At 39.5% G+C, this 27,597-nt stretch overlaps 1 protein-coding gene across 1 annotated transcript; it reads left to right on the forward strand.

Moving 5' to 3' along the window:
• LOC139450145 (uncharacterized) lies at window positions 1-26,914 on the forward strand. The gene is made up of 4 exons (XM_071231811.1): window positions 1-32; window positions 5,856-6,594; window positions 24,246-24,456; window positions 24,897-26,914. Exons 2-4 carry the CDS (start codon window positions 5,861-5,863, stop codon window positions 25,692-25,694), a joined length of 1,743 nt encoding a protein of 580 aa, XP_071087912.1. The 5' UTR covers window positions 1-32; window positions 5,856-5,860; the 3' UTR covers window positions 25,695-26,914.
• The last annotated feature ends 683 nt before the right edge of the window (window positions 26,915-27,597 follow it).

The following is a 27,597-nucleotide window of genomic DNA, read 5'->3' on the forward strand; positions in this document are numbered from 1 at the left end:
TCCAGAACGGAACGCTATCCCCCCAAACTGAGGTAAAGTTTGATACCCTGGCATATAGAGCTCTCGGGCGACTTCTTTGTGGAGTTTACGATACTATGGAGTAAATTGGATCATTTATAACACATTGGCAACTTCTAAGAAGTATGTGTGGTTATCGCTGTGTGTAAATAACACTGACTTCAAGTGACTTATTGACATGGACGTGGACTTATTTTAGTCAGACTTGATATCAATGCCCTTTAGTTTTAACATGACTAACCGTGCGGGAAATGGCGAACTTAGGCTACCCTAAGAACGTGTCCATTTTTTTTACAGTCCAAAATCAAGCAAACTGCAGAAGATTTTGACCATGCTAAGTGTGAATGTAATATAATATAAAACTCCTTAACAGTTAAAGCATATTTGGTCCATTATTTTTATTACCGTCCCAACATGTTTTGTTTTTGTTGGACCCTCCCCTGATCTTGTCATGTTGTCGTTGACTCATAAATTTTTAATTACTTCCATCCGAGGTCGGGGTTAGAATAGGTCTTCAGCCACCCATGCTTGTCATAAGAAACGATCATGCTGTCGTAAGAGGTGACAGGATTGGGTGGTCAGGCTCGCTTACTTGGTTGATGCATGTCATCGTATCCCAATTGCTGGATCAATGCTCATGATATCAATCACTGGATTGTCTGGTCAGACTCGATTATTTACAGACTGCCGTCATATAGCTGGAATATTGCTGAGTGTGGCGTAAAACAAGAAACCTAACCAAACCAAAAAGTTTGGTACGCTGGACGCCAAGCCCTGTGAAGAGGTATTCTGGATGACATGAAATGTTTATCTGGTACGCGGATGATAGTATTACAGTGTATAAAAAAAACAAAAAAACAACTTCCATCCCACCCCATCTATAATCATGATAATACATCATGTAATAAACATGTGTTGAGCATATGCCCAGTCAAGTATATTTCAGACATAGTAACTAGTGACTTGTGCCATACTGAGAGGGTGCCCAAGGCCTTAGTAAACTTTTTTTGACAGGGGGGGCAAATATTTGTACAAGTATCACTTGTCCCCAACTTGATTCAAATAAAACTTTTTTCAACTGCCCTCAACTGCCCCCACCCCCCCACCCCCCACCCCCACCACCCCCCCCCACCACCCCCACCACCACCACCATGAGTGCATTAACCAGAGTAGTCTCCCTTTAAAAAGAATTACGAACTTTTCTCTTTTTTACTTCTTTGCACTTTTAGCAAAGATATATTACACAGCACTAATACAAAAAATAACTTGTATTGGCGGTCAGTTGGTCAGTATGTTAATGCAGATCAGTGCATTTCCTACAGGTAACACCTATTAGTGGCATATTGTATTGAACCAACACTCTGGCGGATCTGTTAGCTCTAATACTTCCCAAGGGCTCATGTATGGGCAGGTGTAAGGGATCATGCTGATAATCCATTAATAACTTAATCTCCTGGGGATATGATCAGTCAATAGTGTACATATGTGTCAGTGGTCCGCCTTATGTAATCACCTTATACTATGTATTCAATATGTGCTTGATTAGACCCTTGACAGAACAAAGCTTTCCTACAAATGATCCTTTTTCAACATGCTCAATGAAAACCTAATATTTAACAACAAATTTTTTTCTATCCTTCATGGACACGAAAGATCTTTAATCCCCTCCTTGATTTGAGTGACCTGCTTGAATGAATGAGGCTGGATAGGAAAAAATATTCTCATTTCAGGGTCAAATTTGATTGTGTACAGAGCTCCAGATAAGCTTTTGGTGTTGTGGGTATTTTACCCATGCATTTTAAAATCATTGGGTATCAGTAATTCTATCTGGGTATTCAAATTTCTGTTACCCACTAGTTTTTACACATGTGGGTATTTAAGTTAAATATTTAAAAACACTATTCATCTAGTCCCTGCAAACTGGTGTTGTGTGGGTTCGAGAGCTTTATAGGACTCAAAAATACCACGATACTTCCACAAGAAAGTGTGATGGCAAATGATCATGATTTAACTGTCATCTTGGAGTTTGGCAAGGTTGACGGAATGCCCGTTCATAATTTCAAAATAATTTGCTGATTTGCTAATCGAATACACAGGGTTACTTCACAATATTTTGATGATACGCACAAGTTTTATTTTTGTAGCTTATCTGTAATGTTCGTTGCGTATTTGATACGCTTGGATTTTATTTTACTGCCTATTTCTGCATTTCTGATGCATATTTCATGCAGATACGCAGCTTATCTGGAGCTCTGGTGTATTTACTGATGAAGTATTGTATTATCAATCTTTTTTTACATTTTATTTTAATCAGTGGTTCAAAACACACCGCTAATTATCTTAAATTTCCAAAATCATCTAAATTTACAAACACCTCATTTTTCAGAACATCCAGCATCTACAGTGAATGATTTTTTTTGTTTTGGGTAAAACCTGATGATAAACTATTTTTTCCAACATTTTCGGGAAAAGATTATTAAAAAAACTTTTATAAAACAAGTCTGAATTAAAATTTCCTATATCATGTTATTATTATTATTTTCCCAGTTTGCATGCCACAGGCATATGGTGTGGAATTCTAGATAGATCCCAAGATAAGGTAATATGGCCTGGAATAGTAGTGAGTGTTGAACCATGACATGCAATCAGCCAGGTCACTCATCCAAGACCTGAACATGCTTAGCAATCATTGGTCCATCTAATCCCTTCTTGTGACACTCCAGTATTTATTACTGGGGACCTCTTTCCTGTTGAAACTCCCACACGTAGGTACGTTGACGGTAAAATACAAAAGGTAATGTACAAGTGTAAATCAGGTGGTCCAAGGCCTCACAAAGAAAATTGTTCAGAATCAAAATTGTTCACACATTATGTGTATGATAAAGCATGTCCAAGGGTTTTTATGATATTTAAAACCTGCATCCGTAAGAAGCTATGATATTGCCAACAGATGTATAAGCAGATAGCATCAGTTGGCAATATCATGGCTTCTGGGACAGTAAGGGATAATCATTATTGGCTATATGCAACAGCAGGCTATTGGCAATACTCTGCCACAGGACTACATCAGTTGAGAGATGCTATCAAAGAAACGTGCTATCATATTGCCAACTGATGCGATCCGTTTGTACATCTGTTGTGGACAAGATGCAACTTGGTTCACTGTTTGCTTACAAGTTTAGACTCTAGATCAAAGTGATGGACCAAGGTTTCATCCTAGGTTAAAATTTGCATAGAAAATGATAGGATTCTGCTGATAACTGGTCTAAAGATTCCTGGATATGTTCAGTCGTGTCAGCTTCTGATCTGGTGTAGCATTCTGGGAACCTATCTTGTGGACCTCTTGCCAATTTGCAACGTCTGTTCTGACCCCAAACTGACCCAATTTTGGCAGTGACCTTCTGAATTGTAACATATTGGTCGGCCATAACCATTCAGTGGAGAGCCTCCAATTGAGTGTCAGACTTGACATCTTCAGGATGACCAGTCCAGGGTCATCTTCTGTGCTACTTCTGCCTTGCTTCTATTTAACACTTGAATATGAAGAGCAGTCGTCCCCAACATGCTTTTCGTTTCTTCATGTATGCATTGTTGACATGTCCTTTTTATGAAGGTGTCTGTCGTCTTAGGCGCCGTGATTCACTGTGCAGAGTTGCGTCCAGAAACCTATGATTGTTGGTTCTAATCCCGCTTTGCCCCAGTTATGTTTCTAGGTTTGTCAGCACCATACCCGTGCTTGAGGGTTTCACTGAAGTGGTTAACGTCTGAGACCTTCATCACTTTGGACTTTCCTCCATCATTAAGCTTGCACGCCGTGCGATAACTGGAATAATGTTAAAAGCAGCGTTTAAACCAACTCACTCACTCACTCACTCACTCACTCACTCACTCACTGCTCGGTTCTCAGTTTTCTCCATTGTTTGATGTGTCTCTGTCAAACATCTCCAGATGATGTCTCAAGTACAAATGCAGTTATCAGTCTGTAACTTGACGTTATGTCTTCCAGGCGATGATATTCTTCATACACATGTTGAAACCTCACATTACAGAGCAGTATCTTTGAGGCCACAAATTTTCAAATTTCCCCCTTTGATATTCTCCATACATATTTCTTCTTTCAATGTCTATACATGTATAAACATTAACATTCTTGACTTGTCAGGGTAGACATAACAGGCATTGACAATTGGTCCAGGATTTAGGTGACCCAAATCAGGTTTGACCCAATTCCCACAAGTTGTTTATTTTTGCTGATAGCCTATACACTATTTTCATAATTAATAAAAAATCTAAATCAAAGGGTTCTTTGGGGAAGAAAACAAAATCTTTCTATCCCTCACTGGTTTCTGATAACCAACAAGGCTGTTTACAAGACTTTTAAAAGATTTTGTTTTCAGATTCAACCATTTGGAGCCAAAATCAACAGTCAGAGAATAAAATATAAATAGACTTATATTTCAAGCTGCTCCACTTTAATTGAAAATATAAAGATACAACTTCATATGTTAACCTTTTGATAATAAATCATTAAATGCATTGTATGATGTTCCTGTTCTCTGCCAACCTCTTATGTATACATGTAAATAGAACAAACTTTAAAACAAGTAAATAAATCCACATATTAATTTAAAAATTCTTAAATTGCTAAACATCTTGCTGAACAATATTAGGTTTTACTTATTCCCACTAAACCTACACCCTAACAACTCAAAGCCAAATAAACAAAATAAATCATAAAACTTTAAAATGTACGTTTTTTTCTTTTGGATTTTTTCAAGTTAATTGGTTATGAAAAATTGATGTGATAAAATATTAAAATGTGTGGCCTTATCGCTGCATAATGGGTTCCGTTTTACTAATGGGTAATTCAACTCAAGACGTTTTCCAGAGAGGGACCTCTGATATATGCTTAGTGAGCAAGCGAGTATGGTTTTACGCCGCTTTTAGCAATATTCCAGCAATATCACGGCGGGGGACTCCACAAATGGGCTTCACACATTGTACCCCTGTATATGCTTAGCACTTCATATTGATTTGCAAAGGTATAGGTCCACATAACATGGTCACTAGATTCATGCATAATGCATGTAATCTCCGAGACAGGGGAAGGATGAGATGTATGGCCCTTGTGTGCTATACAGGACAGGATAAGCTGAATACAGTGTGAGTTGACGGAGTACTTTGTCACGACAGCACCCCCTGGTGGCACACTGGAGTACTGCATGTCGTTTATAAGCAGATGATAAAACCTCTCCTACAACAGACATTGATCTATATGGTTTTGTAAGTATGTACACCAAAACAATATATGTTCTGTGTTTTTTTGTTGTTTAATGATTTGCGTTGGGGGAAAAAACAGCAAAACTCTTCAGGGCGTGTGTTATGTGTACCCACCCTCTACGCAGTGTATTTTTTGGTAGGTTTGTTGTTTAACGCCGCACTCAGCAATATTCCAGCTATATGACGGCGGTCTGTAAATAATCGAGTCTGGACCAGACAATCCAGTGATTGATATCACGCAATTGGGATCGATGACATGTATCAACCAAGTCAGCGAGTCTGACCACCCGATTCTGTTAGTCGCCTTTTACGACAAGCATAGTCACCTTTTATGGCAAGCATGGGTTGCTGAAGACCTATTCTAACCTGGAATCTTCACGGGCAGTATTTTTTGGAACAAAGTGTGCACTGTCTCAAGAAAATATGGTTATGTGTTTTTATTAACAGATTCTACATGTTGAATTTATGTATGTATTTTGAACATTTTCTCTCAATATGTTTTTCAGAAGCTGCTTCATAATTGTTCATTAATGGAATCATGATTTTATTTATGACAGGGACCATGGATGATAGAAAAAGCAGGGATGGGGATGAAATTGAGGTCAAGGTCATAGATGAAGGTGACTCCAAAGTTATTCAAAATGGTTCGGAAAATGCTACTGCAAACAGATTGGATTCTCAAGCTCCAGACATGAACATGATAACCCAATCAGATTCCAATATTCAGGATATTGACCAATCAGAATCAGCCAACATGAATGAAATTGAAGATGAGCTACCTGATGATGAGAATAGACCCACTGACAATGACGAGAAGGGCCTTACGGAATCACAGGTTTATGAGGAAACTGCAGCCAGACAATCAGATATTATCAAAAACCAATCAGAGGTCAGTGCAGAGTTGAGTGTGGAAGAGTGTGACCTTGGGGTGTATGAAGATGAGGATGAATCTGACCTTGACGAAGCAGTGGCTGACCTTGACCTTGAACTTGAACCAGAAATTCTGGAAGAAAAGCTGATAGACAGTATGCTCAGAAAAGGAAGTAAATCTGCAACATCCACTCGTAAAAGTCGAATTGAATCAGCCTTGTCCAATATAGATGAGGCTGAGGAACTGTCACAGCCATCTTGTGTTGAGGATGGGGTGATGACTGTGGATGTTGCGCAACATGGAAGGCGGCCAGCCACTAGTGGATGTGAAACCGATGCCCCGCTGTCTCGTGCGAAGGTCAACACCCCGGCTAGTATCAGCGCATACACAGATGTGACGGCGGAAATAAGGAATTTGGAGTCAAGGTAAGAGAGAGACCTGATTATTTCTGAGAGACCATAAGGGATTTATCTACACCTGCTCAGAGGCCGATATTCGGCCCCAAGTCTGAAACAAATGACAGTAAAAGTTCAAAATTTAAAATTAAAAAATACTGTTTTAAACAATATCACAAATATTTTTCTTTCAATTTTTCTGCCATAGACACTTACTTTGGAATCCTAGATATATCCTTGCCCTACATAGACGGATAGCTCCTCTGGCCTGGAGGACGATAAAGTGGTGTTGGGAAAATCTGCTTGATTTAAGAGTTTTTATAACGCACAGCTTTTTCAACAACCCACTGTGCTATCTGCTTTCTATTACTTTGGGCCGATTCTCTACAATTTGATAAGGAACAGAAGTCACCATCGCCACCTCTTCATTCTCCAGATCTCCAAACGAAAGTTTTTAACCATTGAGTATTTAGACAGGTTGTCCTTTACTTTGGTTATTTGTTAGTTTTCTTTCGGTGTTCAATATATTTTGACTGCCTTGGATATAGATTTTTTTAAACGAATGAGACTTTTATGACATAAATCTGCTTCGATGCTGTTCATGTGCTGCCCCAAGTGTGTCATACGTCTCACAAGCTCACAACAGCGAGACGTAGCCTTTTATACAATATACACTGTGGTAGAGTTTATGAATAACTGAAGCCTACATACAATCAATAAATCCTCGGAGCTAGTTCAATTTCAACCATTTTGGGGGGTATTGCTATATCACTATTTGAGCTAGTAGATTTTCTTGGTGAATTTCTATCCCTGTCAGATTTCCACAGATTGTTTTCGTAAGAGAATCTTAATACACTGAATAATTGATGACAAATTTAATGGCTTTCTAAAATATTTTGTCCTTCTTATAGAGATGTTTTATATGTTTTTCATACCATGTTAATGTATAAGGGCGTGGAGTCGTCCTACAGATGACATCCTTACTTTGTCAGCTTGCTGACGAGGTTAACCTCTTTGGTCATGTGGACAAGGCGTCCTACCTCGGATCACAAGGTCCGTGGTTTGAATCTCATCACGGGACTCGGAAACTTTATGGCCGCCACATTGGCACCCAACCTGGGGCTGAGCACATTCATATTATATATGAGCAAAATAAGCCTCAGTACCTTACTATGCGGCCCGGGACGTGCCTTCTGTTGATGGGGGAGTATGTAGCAGGATGTGGAATCATCCCACAGATGACATCCTTACCTTGTCAGCTTGCTGACGGAGTTAACCTATTGGTCATGTGGACAAGGCATCCAACCTCAGATCAGAAGGTCCGTGGTTTGAATCCCATCCCATCGCAGGACTCGGACATTTTATGGCCGCAACATTAATTTAAAGTCATAAGGATTTTCAGGAAGCAGTTATACCACACAAAATGCATGTATTCTGTGAAATTTCATGTTATTTCAGTAGAGTAGAGTATACTTCCCAAATCCACCCTGAGACATATCTCTTTGTCACAACATAAAGTTTGAAGTAAGCCAGCTGAAGCTTGCAACTTGAGTTGGGTACTTAAATATGCAACAGATACGTTACCCTACACGGCACACATTTGGCAACGTTACCCTACACAGCACACATTTGGCAACGTTACCCTACACGGCACACATTTGGCAACATTACCCTACACGGCACACATTTGGCAAAAGTGATTCCTTCCACATCCCAGTGCTAATGTATCTAAAGCAGACATGACTTGCGAACACTTGGTACATCATACCCTTGGCTTGTACAAGTAATAAGTTCTCATCAATGTCATGTGTGTCTGTAGATACATTACCACGAGAACGTTACCAAAGTGGTCTCACTGATATTTATTCCTCATTTAATAATAGAAGTAAATGCTTCGTAGTGAGTGAGTATGGTTTTACGCCACTTTTAGCAATATTCCAGCAATATCACGGCGGGGGACACCAGAAATCGGCTTCACACATTGTACCCATGTTGGGAATCGAACCCAGGTCTTCGGTGTGACGAGTGAACACATTAACCACTAGGCTACCCGACTGCCCCTAAATGCTTTGTATGATTGTTGATGCATTGTAAAGGAAGTAACTGCCTGTCTGAAATGATCTGTTACATTATCTGTTATTTATGGTAACGTATCTGTTTCTGTGTTTTTATACTCTTTACATATTATATGTCACTCACAAATAACATTTCTTAAACATAAAACACACAGTATGAACTGCAATCATTATTATTTTGAAATAATGTGTGTATTAATTCAATGAGTATTTTACTCTCAGATAAGTAAACAATAACAGACACCGAAATACCAAAAAGTTGCTTGTAAACTGAGCAGTATGTGTTGCCAATGAACTCATTCCTGTTTCAGTCTCATTAAGATCAGATCTTAGTTCTCGGTACTGCTACTGTGACCCGTAATGGGATGTCCTAAGATCTTTGTTTAACAGTAGTGAGAACTAAGACCTAATTTTACTGAGATTGTTTCCTGTTTCAGTTTGTTGATAAGTTCTTCTGAAGTTCCTCATTAAGAAATACTAAGCCCTTTTGGTCTCCTTTATTTTTTTTTACCTCTCTAGTACAGATAGTTACTTATTCTTGATTCATCAAATGCCCTAATATATGTAAAACCTGCAATTAAAGATATTTTTCGGAAACAAAATTTTTCTGTGTCTAACTGAATTCTCATAACTGATTTCAGTTTTATTGTCTTTAACATGGGCATATGTGTCTGATAAACAGTACAATGAGGTAATAATTTATCATTTATTATTTTTTAAATAACATCTGTATGATACACACTCTTTGTATCGATTCACTTGTGATGTTTGTCAATCATCTGGTCAAAACAGCTATCCAGGAAGAAATTTAGTTTATCTTGCTTCCACTATGTTATAAACACACATAGTGGAGAATGAACCATTGGCATTATGGCTGTATTTAGTGAGGCACATTTGCAAAATGACAGACCTCACGAGCATGTTACATTCTGAAACCATTACAATTTGTGAGAAGGAATTTCTCTTGCTTTTTGTTTCCATCCAAAAACATCTATTTAAGAAAAAGAAATTATCATTGACCGGAGGTGACTTTTCTCCCTGATCATATATATATTTATACAATTCAGACACATTTCCAAATCACTTCCAGCAGTAGAAACTAACAGTTTTAGTCAACTAATCCTTATAATGATAACCTATAGCGAAACCCTTGCAAAGAGCAAATTTGTACTAGTCCTTATGGCACCTTAACTATTGGGCAGTTTGGCAAGGACTACAGGACTAGTGCCAATTTCTAATGCCACTTACTCAAGGTGCAGGCAATAAACAGAATTGATGCTGGCATGATAATGTTGACTCATATAAAATAGCCGTATCATTGTCAAATATTAATATTTTGCAATTAAAATGGTATTTCAGTCTAAATAACTTCAGTAGTTTAAATAATAGGTCTACCAAATTTGATGATCGCAGTCAAACAATGGTTGAAATACTCTAATATTTCATTTCATGTGAAAATGTGAATAAGACATATTGACTATTGTACTTTCAAGGCCTCATATATATTAATAGTAGTTCTTCTATATGGCTTAAAGTCATGAGAACTGTAGCTTGTTCGGGATGGTTTTCTCACTGAAGTCACTTCAAAGATTGTCATACCTCATGCAATGTATGGTAATACATAATAACATTTCTTTGAAACTAAGAAAATTAAGCATTCTGACTGCTGACAAATCACAGCTTTGAAGCTCGGTAATTCTTTTATACAACACAGTGAGAATGAAGAGACCCGTGAACGTTAGATTACCATAGAAATTGCAGGAAAGACATGAAAGATGAATGGAGTGATTTGTAAAGGTTTAGAGAGTTGGCGGAGTTGTATGAGCGTGGATATAAATGGGTGACATGGCAGAACTATAAACTACTGACTCGACAATGCTGAAAGTTGGACAAATATGTATGAATAGATTCCAGTTATTCGCCTGTAACAAATGTTGTTAAGAAGGAATAGTGCAGGCTGTGAAGATTCCTTGTCTGTGTTGGGCTACAAACATTGCAAACAGAAGCATTTGTGTCGTTCCTGACAGATGTGTCTGTGTCTGTGTCTGGGTATCTGTTTCTGATGGAGTTTAATCTGTAGGACATGACCTCGTGGTGCTAGACATATTTCACTGACTATTGCTTCATTTGGAAATGGATAAGAAAGTTGTGTTTGAAGGCCCACTCTCTGAATGGCGTCTGCCAGTCGTCAAAAGCGAATACGCTCTCAGGTACTCAAGGACTTTTGGTGTTTTTATAATATGTATATCAAAATATTTTTTTGTTTTACTGCCACACCCAGCAATATTCGAGTTATATGACACCGACATGTAAATAATCCAGTCTGGACAAGATTATCAGACTAGGTTAATCTTTTGACATTTTGTAAACAAATTGGCTATTCGGCATATTCTGGTTATGAGAACCAGAAGATTTGTCATGCCTCATTTGCCAGCTTTTATCAGTTACAGTTGACATTCAACCCTTCCCACTGCTAAATCAATGACAATATGGCATATATGCTGATAAAACCCTTGTCAGGCCAGACCTATTTTAAATTCTTGCAGTTTGAATTATCCACGGTGACATGCCAAGGCTACAGAAAATGACATGTAGCCTGAACGTAAGTAGTAAATTAAAATAAAATAAATTCAAAATCAAAATGTGAAACATGAAAAATTCAAGACTGTTGTTTTTTATTTGTCGTGAATAAAAGTTGAATTAATATTTTAAGAATTTAAGGTTTGCAAAACTATATTTTGTAGGTTAGGTGAGGCAATCCTTATTTTAATACCTCTATACGTTTAAACAGTTCCTTTGGACCAGTGGTAGCAATAAAGTTGCTATTGCTAAAGCATTTAATTTGTGTGAGTGGTCTTTAAAAGCAGAGTGGAAAGGTAGAATTGAAGTACCGTATTCGACGTAATAAGCACCCACGGCGATATTTGCTGATATATTGGCTTGTGAACAATCCCAATTAGAACCCTTCCGATTGATCCATGTAAACAAGACTTATTTATTCGTGTATAATATGCCCTCGTGTGTTATATGCACCCTTAGTTATGGGCAATTAAATTCTTGAAAAATATATCTGTCGTGTATAATACGCACAGACTGTTCTTTTGTATCATTTCAGGCTGTTAGCATAAACCACGAAATGTACAATCTTTCAACCCTTTCACCAAAATTATATTCTAATAAGCGCCCCTATTTCTAATCTTGAGTGCGCCCTGTGCGCTTTTTACGTCAAATACAGTATTATGAATTGGAAAGAGACATGGTGCTTGGTCAGTTTCCTTAAATGACTTATTCATCAACATCCTGAAACTGAAATATTCTTACAGAACAGGAGGAAAAAGAAGAAATGTTATTCAAAATCTGCCAAGGCAGTGGAGAATTTAGCAGGGAATAACCTTTAAACAGTGTTAACAAAATGCAAAGTAATGCTTCTTATAAACTTAAAATTACAACAAAGTTGTGTCATATCTTTATAAAATGGAATCTGTATTTCAGACTGTTTACAATTTTGTATCTAAATAACATTGGTTATCATATTGACACTGATTCAATTCACATTCTCATAATTCCCAGAAGCTGATTCAAATTGTAGTATTCAATGCTCATATTCTGATTCAATTCAGTCTCACCATGCTCAAACACTGATTCAATTCAGTCTCGCACTCTGATTCAATTCAGTCTCACCATGCTCATTCTCTGATATAGTATTCACGATCGTCCGTACGTACGTCTGTATGTCCGTACATCCGTACGTCCGTCCCACCTGTTTGTTGCCGCGATATCTCAAGAACTAAACACTGGATTGTCCTTATATTTGGAACTATGGTGTATATACAGACTCCGCAGACACCAGTCGGTTTTGGTGACCTTGACCCCATTTTCAAGGTCACAGCAGGCAAATCTGCTTTTGGAGTTGGAAAACGGTGTTGCCGCGATATCTCAAGAACTAATCGCTGGATTGTCTTCATATTTGGTACTATGGTGTGGGACATTTCGTCACTTTGTGACAAATACTTGTTCAATTCAGTCTTACACTCTGATTCAATTCAGTCTCACACTCTGATTCAATTCAGTCTCACACTCTGATTCTATTCAGTCTCACACTCTGATTCAATTCAGTCTCACACTCTGATTCAATTCAGTCTCACACTCTGATTCAATTCAGTCTCACTCTCTGATTCAATTCAGTCTCACACTCTGATTCAATTCAGTCTCACACTCTGATTCAATTCAGTCTCACACTCTGACTCAATTCAGTCTCACACTCTGATTCAAGTGAGTCTCACACTCTGATTCTATTCAGTCTCACACTCTGATTCAATTCAGTATTATCATGCTCAGATACTCATTCAATTCAGTCTCACCGTGCTCAGACGCCAATTCAAGTCCCGCGATTATGTAGGATTGATGAATGAAGTGTGTGATTACCGAGACACATAGATCTGTATTGTGGAATGTAGCAGTGGCAGTGATACGGAGTCAAGGTTGTATTGATGGAGTAGTGACGTTACATTGATCTGTCGGCTGTGTGGAGCACGAGGACTAGGGAGTTGTTGTGACAACAAATCTGGCCATATTCTATAATCAATACGTCATTGGTAGACTCACAAGTAAACAGTCCTGTGGGAGTTCAGAAACAACACCCAGGTGTGACAGGGAAGATGGAAGATACTTGTCTGGCAACAGGTCCCTGAAGTGTTCCCCTCTTGGAATGAGTGAGTGAATGTTGGTTAATGATGCAGCAGTAAATCACAAGTGTTCCTATTGGTTGTCTGGTCACAGTGTGTTACTGTGTTGGAAATATTGGTTGTCTGGTCACAGTGTGTTACTGTGTTGGAAATATTGGTTGTCTGGTCACAGTGTGTTACTGTGTTGGAAATATTGGTTGTCAGGCCACAGTGTGTTACTGTGTTGGAAATATTGGTTGTCAGGCCACAGTGTGTTACTGTGTTGGAAATATTGGTTGTCTGGTCACAGTGTGTTACTGTGTTGGAAATATTGGTTGTCTGGTCACAGTGTGTTACTGTGTTGGAAATATTGGTTGTCTGGTCACAGTGTGTTACTGTGTTGGAAATATTGGTTGTCAGGCCACAGTGTGTTACTGTGTTGGAAATATTGGTTGTCTGGTCACAGTGTGTTACTGTGTTGGAAATATTGGTTGTCTGGTCACAGTGTGTTACTGTGTTGGAAATATTGGTTGTCAGGTCACAGTGTGTTACTGTGTTGGAAATATTGGTTGTCTGGTCACAGTGTGTTACTGTGTTGGAAATATTGGTTGTCAGGTCACAGTGTGTTACTGTGTTGGAAATATTGGTTGTCAGGCCACAGTGTGTTACTGTGTTGGAAATATTGGTTGTCTGGTCACAGTGTGTTACTGTGTTGGAAATATTGGTTGTCAGGCCATAGTGTGTTACTGTGTTGGAAATATTGGTTGTCAGGCCACAGTGTGTTACTGTGTTGGAAATATTGGTTGTCAGGCCACAGTGTGTTACTGTGTTGGAAATATTGGTTGTCTGGTCACAGTGTGTTACTGTGTTGGAAATATTGGTTGTCTGGTCACAGTGTGTTACTGTGTTGGAAATATTGGTTGTCAGGCCACAGTGTGTTACTGTGTTGGAAATATTGGTTGTCTGGTCACAGTGTGTTACTGTGTTGGAAATATTGGTTGTCTGGTCACAGTGTGTTACTGTGTTGGAAATATTGGTTGTCAGGTCACAGTGTGTTACTGTGTTGGAAATATTGGTTGTCTGGTCACAGTGTGTTACTGTGTTGGAAATATTGGTTGTCAGGTCACAGTGTGTTACTGTGTTGGAAATATTGGTTGTCAGGCCACAGTGTGTTACTGTGTTGGAAATATTGGTTGTCTGGTCACAGTGTGTTACTGTGTTGGAAATATTGGTTGTCTGGTCAGTGTGTTACTGTGTTGGAAATATTGGTTGTCAGGCCATAGTGTGTTACTGTGTTGGAAATATTGGTTGTCAGGCCACAGTGTGTTACTGTATTGGAAATATTGGTTGTCAGGCCACAGTGTGTTACTGTGTTGGAAATGTTGGTTATCAGGCCACAGTGAGCTACTGGGTTGGAAATATTGGTTGTCAGGCCACAGTGTGTTACTGGGTTGGAAATATTGGTTGTCAGGCCACAGTGTGTTACTGTGTTGGAAATATTGGTTGTCTGGTCACAGTGTGTTACTGTGTTGGAAATATTGGTTGTCTGGTCAGTGTGTTACTGTGTTGGAAATATTGGTTGTCAGGCCATAGTGTGTTACTGTGTTGGAAATATTGGTTGTCAGGCCACAGTGTGTTACTGTATTGGAAATATTGGTTGTCTGGTCACAGTGTGTTACTGTGTTGGAAATGTTGGTTGTCAGGCCACAGTGAGCTACTGTGTTGGAAATATTGGTTGTCAGGCCACAGTGTGTTACTGGGTTGGAAATATTGGTTGTCAGGCCACAGTGTGTTACTGGGTTGGAAATATTGGTTGTCAGGCCATAGTGTGTTACTGGGTTGGAAATATTGGTTGTCAGGCCACAGTGTGTTACTGTGTTGGAAATATTGGTTGTCAGGCCACAGTGTGTTACTGTGTTGGAAATATTGGTTGTCAGGCCACAGTATGTTACTGGGTTGGAAATATTGGTTGTCAGGCCATAGTGTGTTACTATGTTGAAAATGTTGGTTATCAGGCCATAGTGTGTTACTATGTTGGATATATTGATTTTGGAGGGGGGTGGGGGGGAGCTATGGGATGTTTTTGTGTTGGAAATTTCATGTTTGTTGCATTCCGAATTACCCCATTGAGATTTGAAGTTAGAATAAATCTCTGGGATCTATAGAATGCTAGTCGAAATGTACTGAATGTGTTGTCAGGATGGGTGACCTGGTTGACAGCATGTCATTGTACCCTGATGGCCAGGATTGCTGCTCATATCAATCACTGTTTTGTCTGGGACAAGACTCAGTTATTTACAACTTGTTGTTGTCGTCACATAGCTGGAATTATCCGAGTGCTCCATTCAGACATTGATAATTACTGTTATGATGAGGATGCTTCCAGAGACATACCTGGCTTTATTTGTGAGTCCTAGGGACAATAGAATGGGGGTCCCAGGTAACCTCAAAGCAACCTAAGGTATTTGTAATGCATTATGCTTATCATACATGGTAATTTCCTTGTTTGAATCACAACTCAATGATGGAGTTTAAAAAATCTGACAATGACTCTCCAAAGTTTCTTATCAGAGAAGAATTATCAGGTAAATCTGATACGAATACTGTAATTACATTATTTTCAGTTTTGAGGCAAGTGTGTATTGTGACACCCCAATTATGTACAAATGACTGATTCTCAACATGATCATGGTAAAATGCCAGTTGATTGTAACTACTTGAGAGAAATAAAAAAATATGAATTTTCTTATTGAAATTGGTCCAGATATTGCATAATCATGATAATGACGCCTATTCTTAAGCGTTAAACACATACAGAGACTAGGTAAATAAATGAGGGTGGATAAACATGATAAGGACTGCTCCGTGTGTGTCTGTGGTATGTGAACTAGTGATAGTGTGATAACATGGCAGAGTCTATGCCGTGGACAGAAACCTGATAGTGGGGTATACATGTAGTTGCCTGCTACATTTCAATTATAGGATTATTTTACACAGAAAATGTACCAAACCTTTGGGGTTTTTTTCATTTTAATTACATGATTATATAAAATTAGGATGATTTTTTATTTATATGTTTTGGTCATACATATTCTTGTATGAGTTGACCATTGTAGACTGGAGGACTGAGAGTGGGAAGGTTGTTATGGTCGTTCTGAAGTGAGGACGTTTTTGTCAGTTTTACTCAGAAGGAGTCGGAGGATTGTGACAATGTAAGTTTTTTATTTATTCTGCCATGTTAGAAAGAATGTATCTTATCTCAAGGTATGCCAGGTTGATTTTGATTTGTTAAACTGTTGCTTGTAATAAGGAGAGGTGGTGAGGTGAAATGGGGTTTAACGTCGCATCCAAGATTATTGCACTTATATAGCGACGTGCATGTACGTGTGTGTTTGTGTGGCTGCTTGTACTAGTCCGGACTGATGCCAATTTATAGTGCTAGCTCACTGAGATACCATGCCGCAGTTTAACATGAATATCCCACTCAGACACAGTATACTGACTCCGAGCCGACCAGTCCTTGTTTTAGCCCCTTAATGCCGAGTGCCAAGGTAACAACAAGTACCATCTTTTAACTTCTTTTGGTATGACCTGGCTGGGGATCGAACGCCGGACCTTCCGCTCTTCGGGCGGACGGTCTACCACTAGACCACGGAGGCGGTCTTGTAATAAGGAGTTAGTTAGGCATGATGGCTTGTGTACATTACTTGTTCAGCTATCTATATCGTGCTGAGGGCATAAAGTGGGTGTTCTTCATTCCAGAATGTGTGTGTTTGTTAGAACCACACTGAGACCCGTAAAGATTCCGGGGTAGAATAGGTCTTCAGCAACCCATGCTTGCCGTAAAGGCGACTATGCTTGTCGTAAAAGGCGACTAACAGGATCGGGTGGTCAGGCTCGCTGACTTGGTTGATGCATGTCATCAGTCCCAATTGCAGGGATCGATGTTCATGATATCAATCACTGGATTGTCTGGTCCAGACTCGATTATTTACAGACCGCCATCATATAGCTGGAATATTGGTGAGTGCAGCGTTAAACAACAAACCAACCAATAGAACCACACTGAGCAATATTCTAGCTGTGCCATGGTGGATCAGACAATCCAGAGATTGATATTTTGACGAACGTTCCACACCATCAGGGTAGGCTGGCAACCATCAACCAAGTCACTGAGTCTGACTGCCTGATCCATTAAGTCACGTTAATGATCAGCACAGGTTGCTAGGGACCAATTCTAACCCAGAAATATCACAGGTCTAGTACAGAATGAGTACAAGAATTTCGAACTACCATTCCATAAGTATTATGATTAGTGTTCATATTTTAGAGAGGGCACTGGTGCCCAGTCGTCTAAGGTGCCTCAATTGGCTATGAAGAGTTGTGTCCCTTAGGCATGCCAGAAACCTATAATCATGGGTTTGATTATGTCAGCACCATACCCGTGCTCATGGGTTTCACCAAAGTGGTAAACATCTTAGACCTGCATCACTTCGGGCTTTCCTCCCAAAACAGGCCATGATATAACTGGAATAATCTTCAAAGCGGAGTTCTATGAACAATGTTGTCACCCTTGGATTTCCTCCGACATCGAGTTAAACTAACTCACTCACTCACTCACTCACACATTATATTGAAACAGATGCATGTATCTAACTCTGTGTGCATTAGCCTATTCACTGGCTTCCAATCATCCCAATCAGCGTCTGTGGTTGTTTACCCTGTCCCATTAGTCATCCACTGGCTTCCAATTATCTTAATCAGCTCTCTGTGTCCATCAATCAATTTAGTGTATAAACATTGATGTTAATAAGTATATATACCTATGTTGTTTAGCACTATCCATCACTTGCTTGATAAAGGTGTTAGGATCTACACCAAAACGTCGCACTAATTGTAATAAAGAAGTTGTTCATCCATAGAACTTGTCTTACTTCATCACACCAACTTCTAAATGCCACTTAAAGAAGTCAGATGCATGTAGATAAACACTGTTGGTCTGTCTGTATCTATTTAGTACAAAGTAATAATGGTAATGGCACAAATGGATGGTAAAGACTCCCTCATCCACATGGTTTACCTTTGTAAGTGGGTACCGGTAGTTATCACATTTAGTCACAGTCTTACCAGATTCAGTGTTTGCACAACACTGCTAAACAGCCGTGCAGGTTTACTGTGACATTTATTAAGGTGGGTGTTGATTGTTAACTGAATAAATAACACTCAAGTGTCAACACAGGCCTGTTGTAAGCAACACAGAACGTAGTAGATCATAGGTACAGTATCATATAGCCCTAGGTCTCCCCGTGTCCCCAACACTGGCCTGGGTTGTCCTGCTGTCATGAGAGGTGAGTGAATTCACTTAAAACAATATAATTCTTCCATGAATTTCACCAAACTCAGAAAACAAAGGGTTGAAAGTACATTTTGTCCTTTTAGGCAATAGCTTCTGTGTTAGAAATTGGCACGAGTACAATAGTCCTTACCAAACTGGCCAATAGTTAAAGTATCCTTAGGGCTAGTAGAAATTTGCCATTTTTAAGGGTTTTCATTATCATTATAAGGACTAGTGGACTGAAACTGTTAGTTTCTATCGTTGAGATTTTGAAAGATTCAACCGCAAAAATGGTTATGATAATCATAAATGTACACCTGAAGTCTCCTCAAATCATTTAGTTTTGTCTGTTTTTGGCAATGCTTTATGCCTCTTCCAGTAATATTCCAGCTCTTTGACGGTGGCCTCTAATTGAGTCTGTACTAGACAATCCAGAGACTGATATTATGAGCATCCATCCACGCCATCGGGGTACGTTGACACACAATGTACCAGGTAACGGAGATTGACCACCAAATGACTCCAATCATTCGCCTCTTGTGACAAGCATAGGTTGTTCAGGACCTATATCCTTACCCGAAATCCCCAACCTTGTAGTAAACTGACAAGGATAACCTGGACAAGTAGTAATCAATTATCATAGCTGTCATAATCCTTCTCATCACCGCCATGTTTATTGTTGCATTGAGAGGTCGGCTCGGACTTATCCCACGGTCCTCGTGTTGAGGTGATATGATCAGTGATGGTATCGGTGTCGACAGCTGACTCTATGACTGGGTGTGTATTGTGTCACTGAAGGGAGCTTCGTGTGACAGATCAACACTGGACACTTGGTAGTTGATGTGTAAAGGCGTTTATATATCTGTGGGGGGCTTCTCTCTGAAGGATAAGCTGTACATGGACTGAACAGTTGGTGAAGTTTATGTGTAGTGAGTGAGTATAGTTTTACACCACTTTTAGCAGTACTCCAGCAATATCACAGCCGGGGACACCAGAAATGGGCTTCACACATTATATCCATATCTGGAATCAAACCCGGGTCTTTGGTGTGACGAGCGAACGCTTTATCCACTAGGCTACCCAACAGCTCATTTGATGTGTAGCTCAGTGGAATCGATATTGGTCTCTCTCTGTGGAGCTCTGCTGTCATCATCTCTTCTGTTGGACACTGGTGGTCTTAGGCGATACAGTAAACCGCGAGCTCCGTACTCATGTGGTGGGTGTCACCGAAGTGGTGTGTTTAGGATCTTCATGACCTTCAATATTGTATAAAGTGTCCTTGAACTGAAACTATGACCTCACTCTATATGCTGTATGTCTCATTACTAAGGGTGTGCGGTATTACAGGTATATCGGTAAATTGTATCACAATATCATGTCTTAAAGCTCGGTATAGCGGGTGATTTCAAATAGCGACTTTTATCATGTGTTTAATGTTATGCACTCACCAAATGCATGTACGAAATGTTTCCGTAGTTCCAAAATGCAGGTTTACATTCTGGAGTTCTTCTGTGGCAGTGGTGTAACACCAAGTCATCACTGTCCCGGAGCGTGCATCCTTACATATTTTTGGAATGAGCAATCTCATTAAAATCACATCTTAGTCCTCGCTACTGCTAAACAAAGATCTGAGGACATCCCATTACGGGCCAACGTTGCTTGAACTTTGACCGGCCAATGGAATGACCAATCAGAAGGCAGCTTTCTCGTGCTTTACGGCACTAATTTCAAATTGGCGACTACGCTTTGAAACATATGTTGACAAATTCTCGATTAAACATTTGAAACCTGAACAAAAGAACATTCTCAAATGGGTAATAGATGGTCTAGATTGTATGGATTCAGTCTTTAAACCCGTAACTATCGTTCGGAATACCCGTGTTAAAGATTTCGAGGATGCAAGATTAGAAATCACATTCCGACTGTCACTTTCATGATCTGGTAAACGACGCTCTGATTGGTCGGATGAAAGGTCGTTCTGACGTGACCCCTACTGGGATGTCCTCAGATCTTTGTTGTGCGGTAGTGAGAACTAAGGATTTTAATGAGATTGTTGAATGAGTAAACATGATGCTGTTCAAGCATCTTGTTTTGTGCAATCAAAATTTTGAATTCTACAATATATTGTGATATGTATCGCAATACAGTCTTGTGTATTGTAAGATATTGTGAAACTCTTTAAATATCCAATACCCACCCCTACACATTACCATTAACACCCATGTGATCATTTCTTCTTTGAAAATGATAAAAGTGACCTATCATTCCCAAAGGATGCAACTCTCCACAGTGTGTTGCAGTGACTTCAATGAATGGGCACACATGTCCTCTTGAGCTAGTGAAAAATCACTTAGTTCATGTGAAATGACCTGTATACCGAAACAAGTAGATATAAGCTTGAATGGAATGGTAAGAATCACAATACCTTTCTTCAAAGTTTAGTGTACCAGTACATTTAAGATTTACTTTAGATAAGAAAATATCTTTGACATATTAGTTTTCAAGCCCTCTGATCCTTAAATCTATGACATCGTTCATTTTAATTATATTCATGCATTGACGTACTTGTTCAGTCGAGATAACCTGGACCACAGCGTCGTATGTTTTGATAGAATTCAAATTTGGAAAGTGTTGTCAAGAGACACTACGGTCTCAAGGATCTCTTATGTAACTCTTCTGGCAATGAGGAAGGATACTCAGGTTGTTGTGAAAATATTGACTGAACATTAAGTGATATATGGCTTGAGTTTGAAGCAGCTGTCTGGGGTATATAAAAGTGGATTGGCACCAGACAGACTCTGGTTATCGGCAGCAGACGGACACAGGTTATCGATAGGAGACGGACCGGGGTTATCAGCATTCTGTGGGTTATCACTTGTGACTGAGTACAGTGCTGTAGCTAGGATACTTCCTAGACTTGAGATAGTGTACCAGGCAACTCACTGGTGATATGGGCAGTTCTACATCTCGGCAGGACCTCCGCTGATTGTTTGACTTAAGATTTGGGACTACTTTACTCTGAATGTTTGTTGATTTTGGATACTAACAATATACCTGGAACATTTTGAAGGTAAAGTGTATGAAAAATGTTGTGTAATATTTGAAGGCAGACTCTAGATAATTGTTTGAGCAATTAATATTTACTCGCATGTTATCATTCACATTGGGAATTGATAGTTTTGTTTGGGTAGTCAATATATTTTTTCACCTTAGGTCCAGTCTATTCAGTATTTTTTAACCAGTGAGTTCCACAACAAGGTATACCCCTTTCAAAATTGAATTGCTGTTTTAGAAGACTTCTAATTTTCATGTTTTTGTGCTGCCTGACGTGTCTCATGTTGCATAAGCTCACAGCAGTGAAACATGTCTGAATTGTCTGAAGTGAAATAGTGAGTGAGTAAGTGAGTTAAAATTTAACGTCACATCGGCAATATTTCAGCCATATCATGACGAGAGAAACTTATACATTAAAAAAATTATATTTGGACTATAAAAACCTGTGTCAATGGACAGTAAAGTAACTAGACTATCACAGTTTATATTTGAAAATAGTATGTAACCATAAAAAGATTTCACTAAACATAACACAATATAAAAACGAGCTATTGATCACCATCAGGTGAAGGTAGATCACCATGCTAGGGACCATGGTGACTTACAGTACCTTGGCTACCTGAATGGACCCAAGAAGGATTTACATCATACCGTCAATTACTGGATTGTACTCAAATTAGCCACAATTAAAATCACAAATATTCTGCGATTAAAAGAGAAGGAGACATATATATTCTTTGAATGACATGGACTTCGATATCCTCTCAGGGGGACAAGAGGTGAAACAAATACACAGGTGATCTGGAGCGTTGGGAAGGTTACGTGTTGCCCGTTTGAATCCCGGGTTAGGATTGGTCCCCAGTGATTTTGTTTGTGTTTGTTGTTTAATGCCGCAGATGGGGTTTTGCATTACTTACTCGTGTCCCTAACTCTCCTGACCAATATCCCTCTTTTCCCTTAACTCAAATGACACCTGTGGGGCAGAGTTTCAACCTGTTTGAATGTTTAACTCCACACTCTGCAATATTCCAACTATATGACGGCGGTCTGTAAATAATCGACTAGACCAGACAATCCAGTGATTGATATCATGAGCATCCACCATGTAATTGGGATACAATGACATGCATCAACCAAGACAGCAAGCCTGACCAACCGATCCTAAGCAAACAAATATCCTATTAACCATGAACTCATGGCATTTAGATTAAGAATATAATCGATTTTCGTAAAACAAAACAGGTAAAAAATAAAGTTGAGGATATTTCCATATTTCCTTCTAAGAAGCTACAGGTAACAGAATGATCAATTGAAACTAATGGTGAGTCATAAGATGGGTCAACTTTATTTTGCCATCATCATGTCAACTGATTTTGGCCACTGTTGGAAGATGAATGAAAAATTCTTACATCTAGAATTTGCTGTTCCAGGTGTGGTTTAACAAATTGATGTTTGTTCCTATTACATAACTGTTTAAAGTTCCATGATTATCGGACCTGTGAAGATCCGGGGTAGATTTGGTCTTCAGCAACCCATGCTTGCCGTAAAGGGGGACTATGCTTGTTGTAAGAGGCGACTATTGGGATCGGGTGGTCAGCTCGCTGACTTGGTTGATGCATGTCATCGATCCCAATTGCATGGATCAATGCTCATGATATCAATCACTGGATTGTCTGGTCCAGACTTGATTATTTACAGACCGCCGTCATATAGCTGCAATATTGCTTAGTTCGTGTTAAACAACAAACCAACCAACCAACCAATCCATGATTATCACGGTGATGTTACTGTCCCCTCAACAGTCGATGGTACACAGACAACTACAGGGATCTATCTGGGCCTTTATATATCTTTGGATCATTTGTTTTCGGTCATCATACTTTATTGGACAATCATGTTTATCGTGATTACTAGCACTATGACGGGAGTTGTAGTCAGATTGTAAATACTCAGATGATGGCTTGTTTTTTTAAAGAAAGTTGAACGAGATGTTTTACAGTTGTTCATGTGATTAGAGAGAAAACTACCAATGTTTCTTAAGAGTCCAAATTCCAGACATGAAAATGGAGGTATCAGTGCAACCATTGTACCAATAACAAATGAAGTCTTAAGTATATAGAGTCTTGGGCTAACTATGGATGGGTTTTTTCATTCTTTAAACTGAGAAAATCTGGCACTGAGTGTAAAATTGATGTGCCTGCTTCCATTACGAGAACTGAAATTGTTGTAATGATAACATGTACCTTTCTTGGAGGGTAGTACTTGCACTACAGTGAGAAAAACAAGCAAGTACCGATGTATTCTGCCTTTTTAAATACCAGCGTTTATCTATTCCACCTTGTATTCAAGAGAATTGTTATTGTCCATGGACAACAAAAATGTAATCGCCACTTTCCTGAAGGACTGGGCCTGGTGATTTCCTTGCACTTCTGCATCCCTCAATATACTTGACAAGCGTGTGGCATTGTTTTGATCTCTTTTTGCCACTTGTCATTGAAAATAATCTTAATAGCTTGGTTTACGTGTGACACAAATAATGATTTCTCCCTACAGAGACACAACAAGGAATCTTGAGACGCGGGAAGCTGTGTTCCGTCGCGCCTTGACGTTGATGTCCAACCGCTGTACCAGCGTCACCCAGAATCCAGCAGACGTCACGATGCCGTCTGCTCTGATCAGCGTGGAGGAACCTCCATTCGGGGTCACTCAGCCCGAGTATTTCTACATCCATCAGCGGCGGCCGTCACCCATGGCTCCCCTCAAGGTAGATCACCCATCACAAAGTATCAGCTTAATTTTATAGGGAGCGGTTTGATTTCATATACAAAAATGAATTCCTTTAGTTGGTTGGTTGGTTTGTTGTTTAACCCCGAACTCAGCAATATTCCAGCTATGTGACGACAATCTGTAAATAATCGAGTCTGGACCAGACAATCCAGTGATTCATATCCTGAGCATCGATCCATGCAATTGGGATCGATGACATGGTTTAACCATTTCATGTGGGATGCGACCATGGTGGATCTTTTGTTGGTAAACAATGTATGCTTCTTAAAGAACATTCTTGACTCATTACATATAGAATTGCACATTTACTTGTGGTTACTTTACAGACAGCTGCCGGGGGGATATGTCATCTTTCTGATGACTCTTGTTTAATTAATAATATTAATAATAAAAACATAATCTTACTGTCTCTTTCAGGCATGGCGTGGTTACAATGGCAATGTGTACTTTGAGCCGATCTCAATTAAATCAGTTTCAAAGGGGAAGGCCACTGACCCCAGTGATGCAGTTCAAGCAGCTCAGCTGGCGAAGTATGACCCTCGTCTCGGGGTCTCTAGTTACACACCCAGTGCCAGGCCTGCCTCGACACCACCCTCACGCTCCAACACAAGAGAATCCATGCGTAGTTCGGTCACTCGACGACCCATCACACAACGACAAATGACTGTGTTCGATCGTGGGCCGGGCACACCCAACTTCAATCCTCGTCAACAAGAGAACCTGGCCTGGGTTGAAAAACAACAGGCGACCGGTAGCCTGGCGATGAGGCCACCCAGCTCATCGAGTCGAGAGGCAAAACTAGCAGCATGCAACCGAGAAAAAATTGTAAAAGGATCGGTAGTGCAGAGGTTACGTGAACAGAAACAAGCCGCGCTGAGGAAACCTCAACTCACTGTGAATGGTGACAAGTTTACACCAGCGCATACAATGTCCCCGCTGCTCCGTACACAGACTCAGTATTCCCATAGCAACCAGCGGATGACGATGAACAGCCCAGATCCACACCACAGCGTGTACGATCATCTTCCTCCCCTGGACCAGATCCGGGCCAGCTTACGTCACATGGAACACGTGGACAGTATGAGTGAACCGTCCTACAACCGACTGTCGCCGTACGGCAGAAAGGTCACCCTCACCGATGAACTGAAACCTTTCATCAAATACAGCCCTGATATCCGTGCCAAGTACTTAAAACGGGTGCAGTATCTCACATGAACACCTCAGACCCATGCTGTGATTTGAAATGATACATTCTTCCTTGATGTAGATGTGCTGACACGGATCGGATTTAGTCCATGGATCTTTTTATCTTACGTCACGATCTTGTTAGATCATTTACTCATAACAGTACCTCCAGTTTTGAAGATCTGCGGACACCTCCATCTGAGACCAAGTCAGGTGTACGTTCTAATCAGCCAATCAGCATCATTGCTTCTGTAAATCCTTTTGAGGGAGAAAAAAATACAGACCAGCACATCTGATTGCTGTATCTTGAAGCTGAAGGTGAAGGGCAAGTTACACATGTGAATAATAAAGGTGCACCATTTTATTGTTGTGGATATTTTGCACACCGTGATGTTGCTGAGCACCATTGCATCTTCACCCTAAAGGGAGTACCATCGAAGGAATATTTGTATTCTCTTGGTTTTCTTTTGTTATAAAATGAAAATTTAATAACCAAGATTGCAAGAAATAGTTTTAGAAAGATGACATCTGATTGGCTCAAGAATACATGTATCCTTCATTTACCGGTAGGTTGAGTGGTCAAAGTTCTCTCCACTTTCACCTAAAGCAACCTTTGGTGCTGTTTTCAGATCTTCATGCAGAGTGGTATCGCATCAGAGAAGATCATTACAGATCTTCATGGTTATAATTCAGTGTTTTGAAACCATGATAACATTTTGATATTTTTGTTGCCATAAGTCTTTAAGTGCTTGAATTTCCTCATCCCTGAATTGAGAACTGTATAAAATTTCACTGAACTCATCACTGTTTGTGTTGACATGTTAGTTTATTATCATCAGATCTTTCTTGGTGACATCAGGGTGACATAGTAGCCAGACTGTTTTAGCAATCATTGGCCATAGCGAAAACCTGGTTTGGATTCCCAGACAGTGTGTGAAACCAGCCCTTGATCCCCATGCTGTGATTCTGCTGTAATGCTGCTAGTAACATTAAACCCCACTGAACGTCCTCGCATCCTACATTCCTCTCAACCCTTTTGTCTCTCCCCACTCCCCAAGGAAAGGTAAATAATTTTGAAATTAGATGTTCGGATGAATTCATCATCATGAACACACCTAACAACTCTATGATCAATTAAACATATTTCATCTTAGTTCCTGCCCAGTGACGCTGAATACAACAAATTATTTGACTTGTACAGGCAAGGTTTAACTGAACAATACCTGTCATGTTATTCTAACTTGTTTGGTGTAATTTTACTTGTGGATAACGTGGAGTGTCTGATATAACTATACAATGCTCAAATATTGCAGATGAATGTCATGGAGAAAACTGGTAGCATGATTCATGTTCCACCCACCTTCCTTGTGATGTGTTAATCAATGTATTGTCAAATAGCAGAAGTAAGATTTTATGCAGGAATGTTTTACTGATTCAAGTGGTGCTTGACATGATCAGAACCAATGCTTTTTGGGGGATGTCTGCTCTCTGTAGTCAGAAGTATATTCTTTTCTGAGATAGGTAATGTTAATATCCATATGATTTTATCAAAGTTTCAATTTGAAAAAAAGGGGTAAGGGTGCATTGAATTGTATAACATCATTATTTCTAGATTTTCCTTTTTTAGCAAAAGTGTAATACTGTCCACATTTATGTAGCTGTAGTTTGTAATGTGCAGAAACATTCTTTTCATGACAATTATGTCACTTTTTATCATCAAAACTTTAAGGAATTGACTTTTGACTGATTCTCAGCTGCACTAATGGTTTTGTTAAAGGACCGATTCATAATTTTAGTTCTGCAGTTAACACAAATTGTCATTAGCAGACATCCTTAACGTGTCTATGCCTTGTCGACTGATCAGTTGCAGAGTGCCAGCATCGCATCATGTTTTGTATATTACCGATGGATGCCATCTTAGTGTTCAGTTTAT

The sequence above is a fragment of the Haliotis cracherodii genome, unplaced genomic scaffold (assembly GCF_022045235.1).
Source record: "Haliotis cracherodii isolate W230 unplaced genomic scaffold, xgHalCrac1.p SCAF_8, whole genome shotgun sequence".
Taxonomy (NCBI): Eukaryota; Metazoa; Mollusca; class Gastropoda; order Lepetellida; family Haliotidae; genus Haliotis; species Haliotis cracherodii.

Coding starts and splice junctions, on each gene's coding strand:
- LOC139450145 (XM_071231811.1), top strand. CDS start 5,861: ATGGATGATAGAAAAAGCAGGGATGGGGATGAAATTGAGGTCAAGGTC. Junction 6,595..24,245: donor ATAAGGAATTTGGAGTCAAG/GTAAGAGAGAGA, acceptor TTCTCCCTACAG/AGACACAACAAGGAATCTTG. Junction 24,457..24,896: donor CACCCATGGCTCCCCTCAAG/GTAGATCACCCA, acceptor TGTCTCTTTCAG/GCATGGCGTGGTTACAATGG.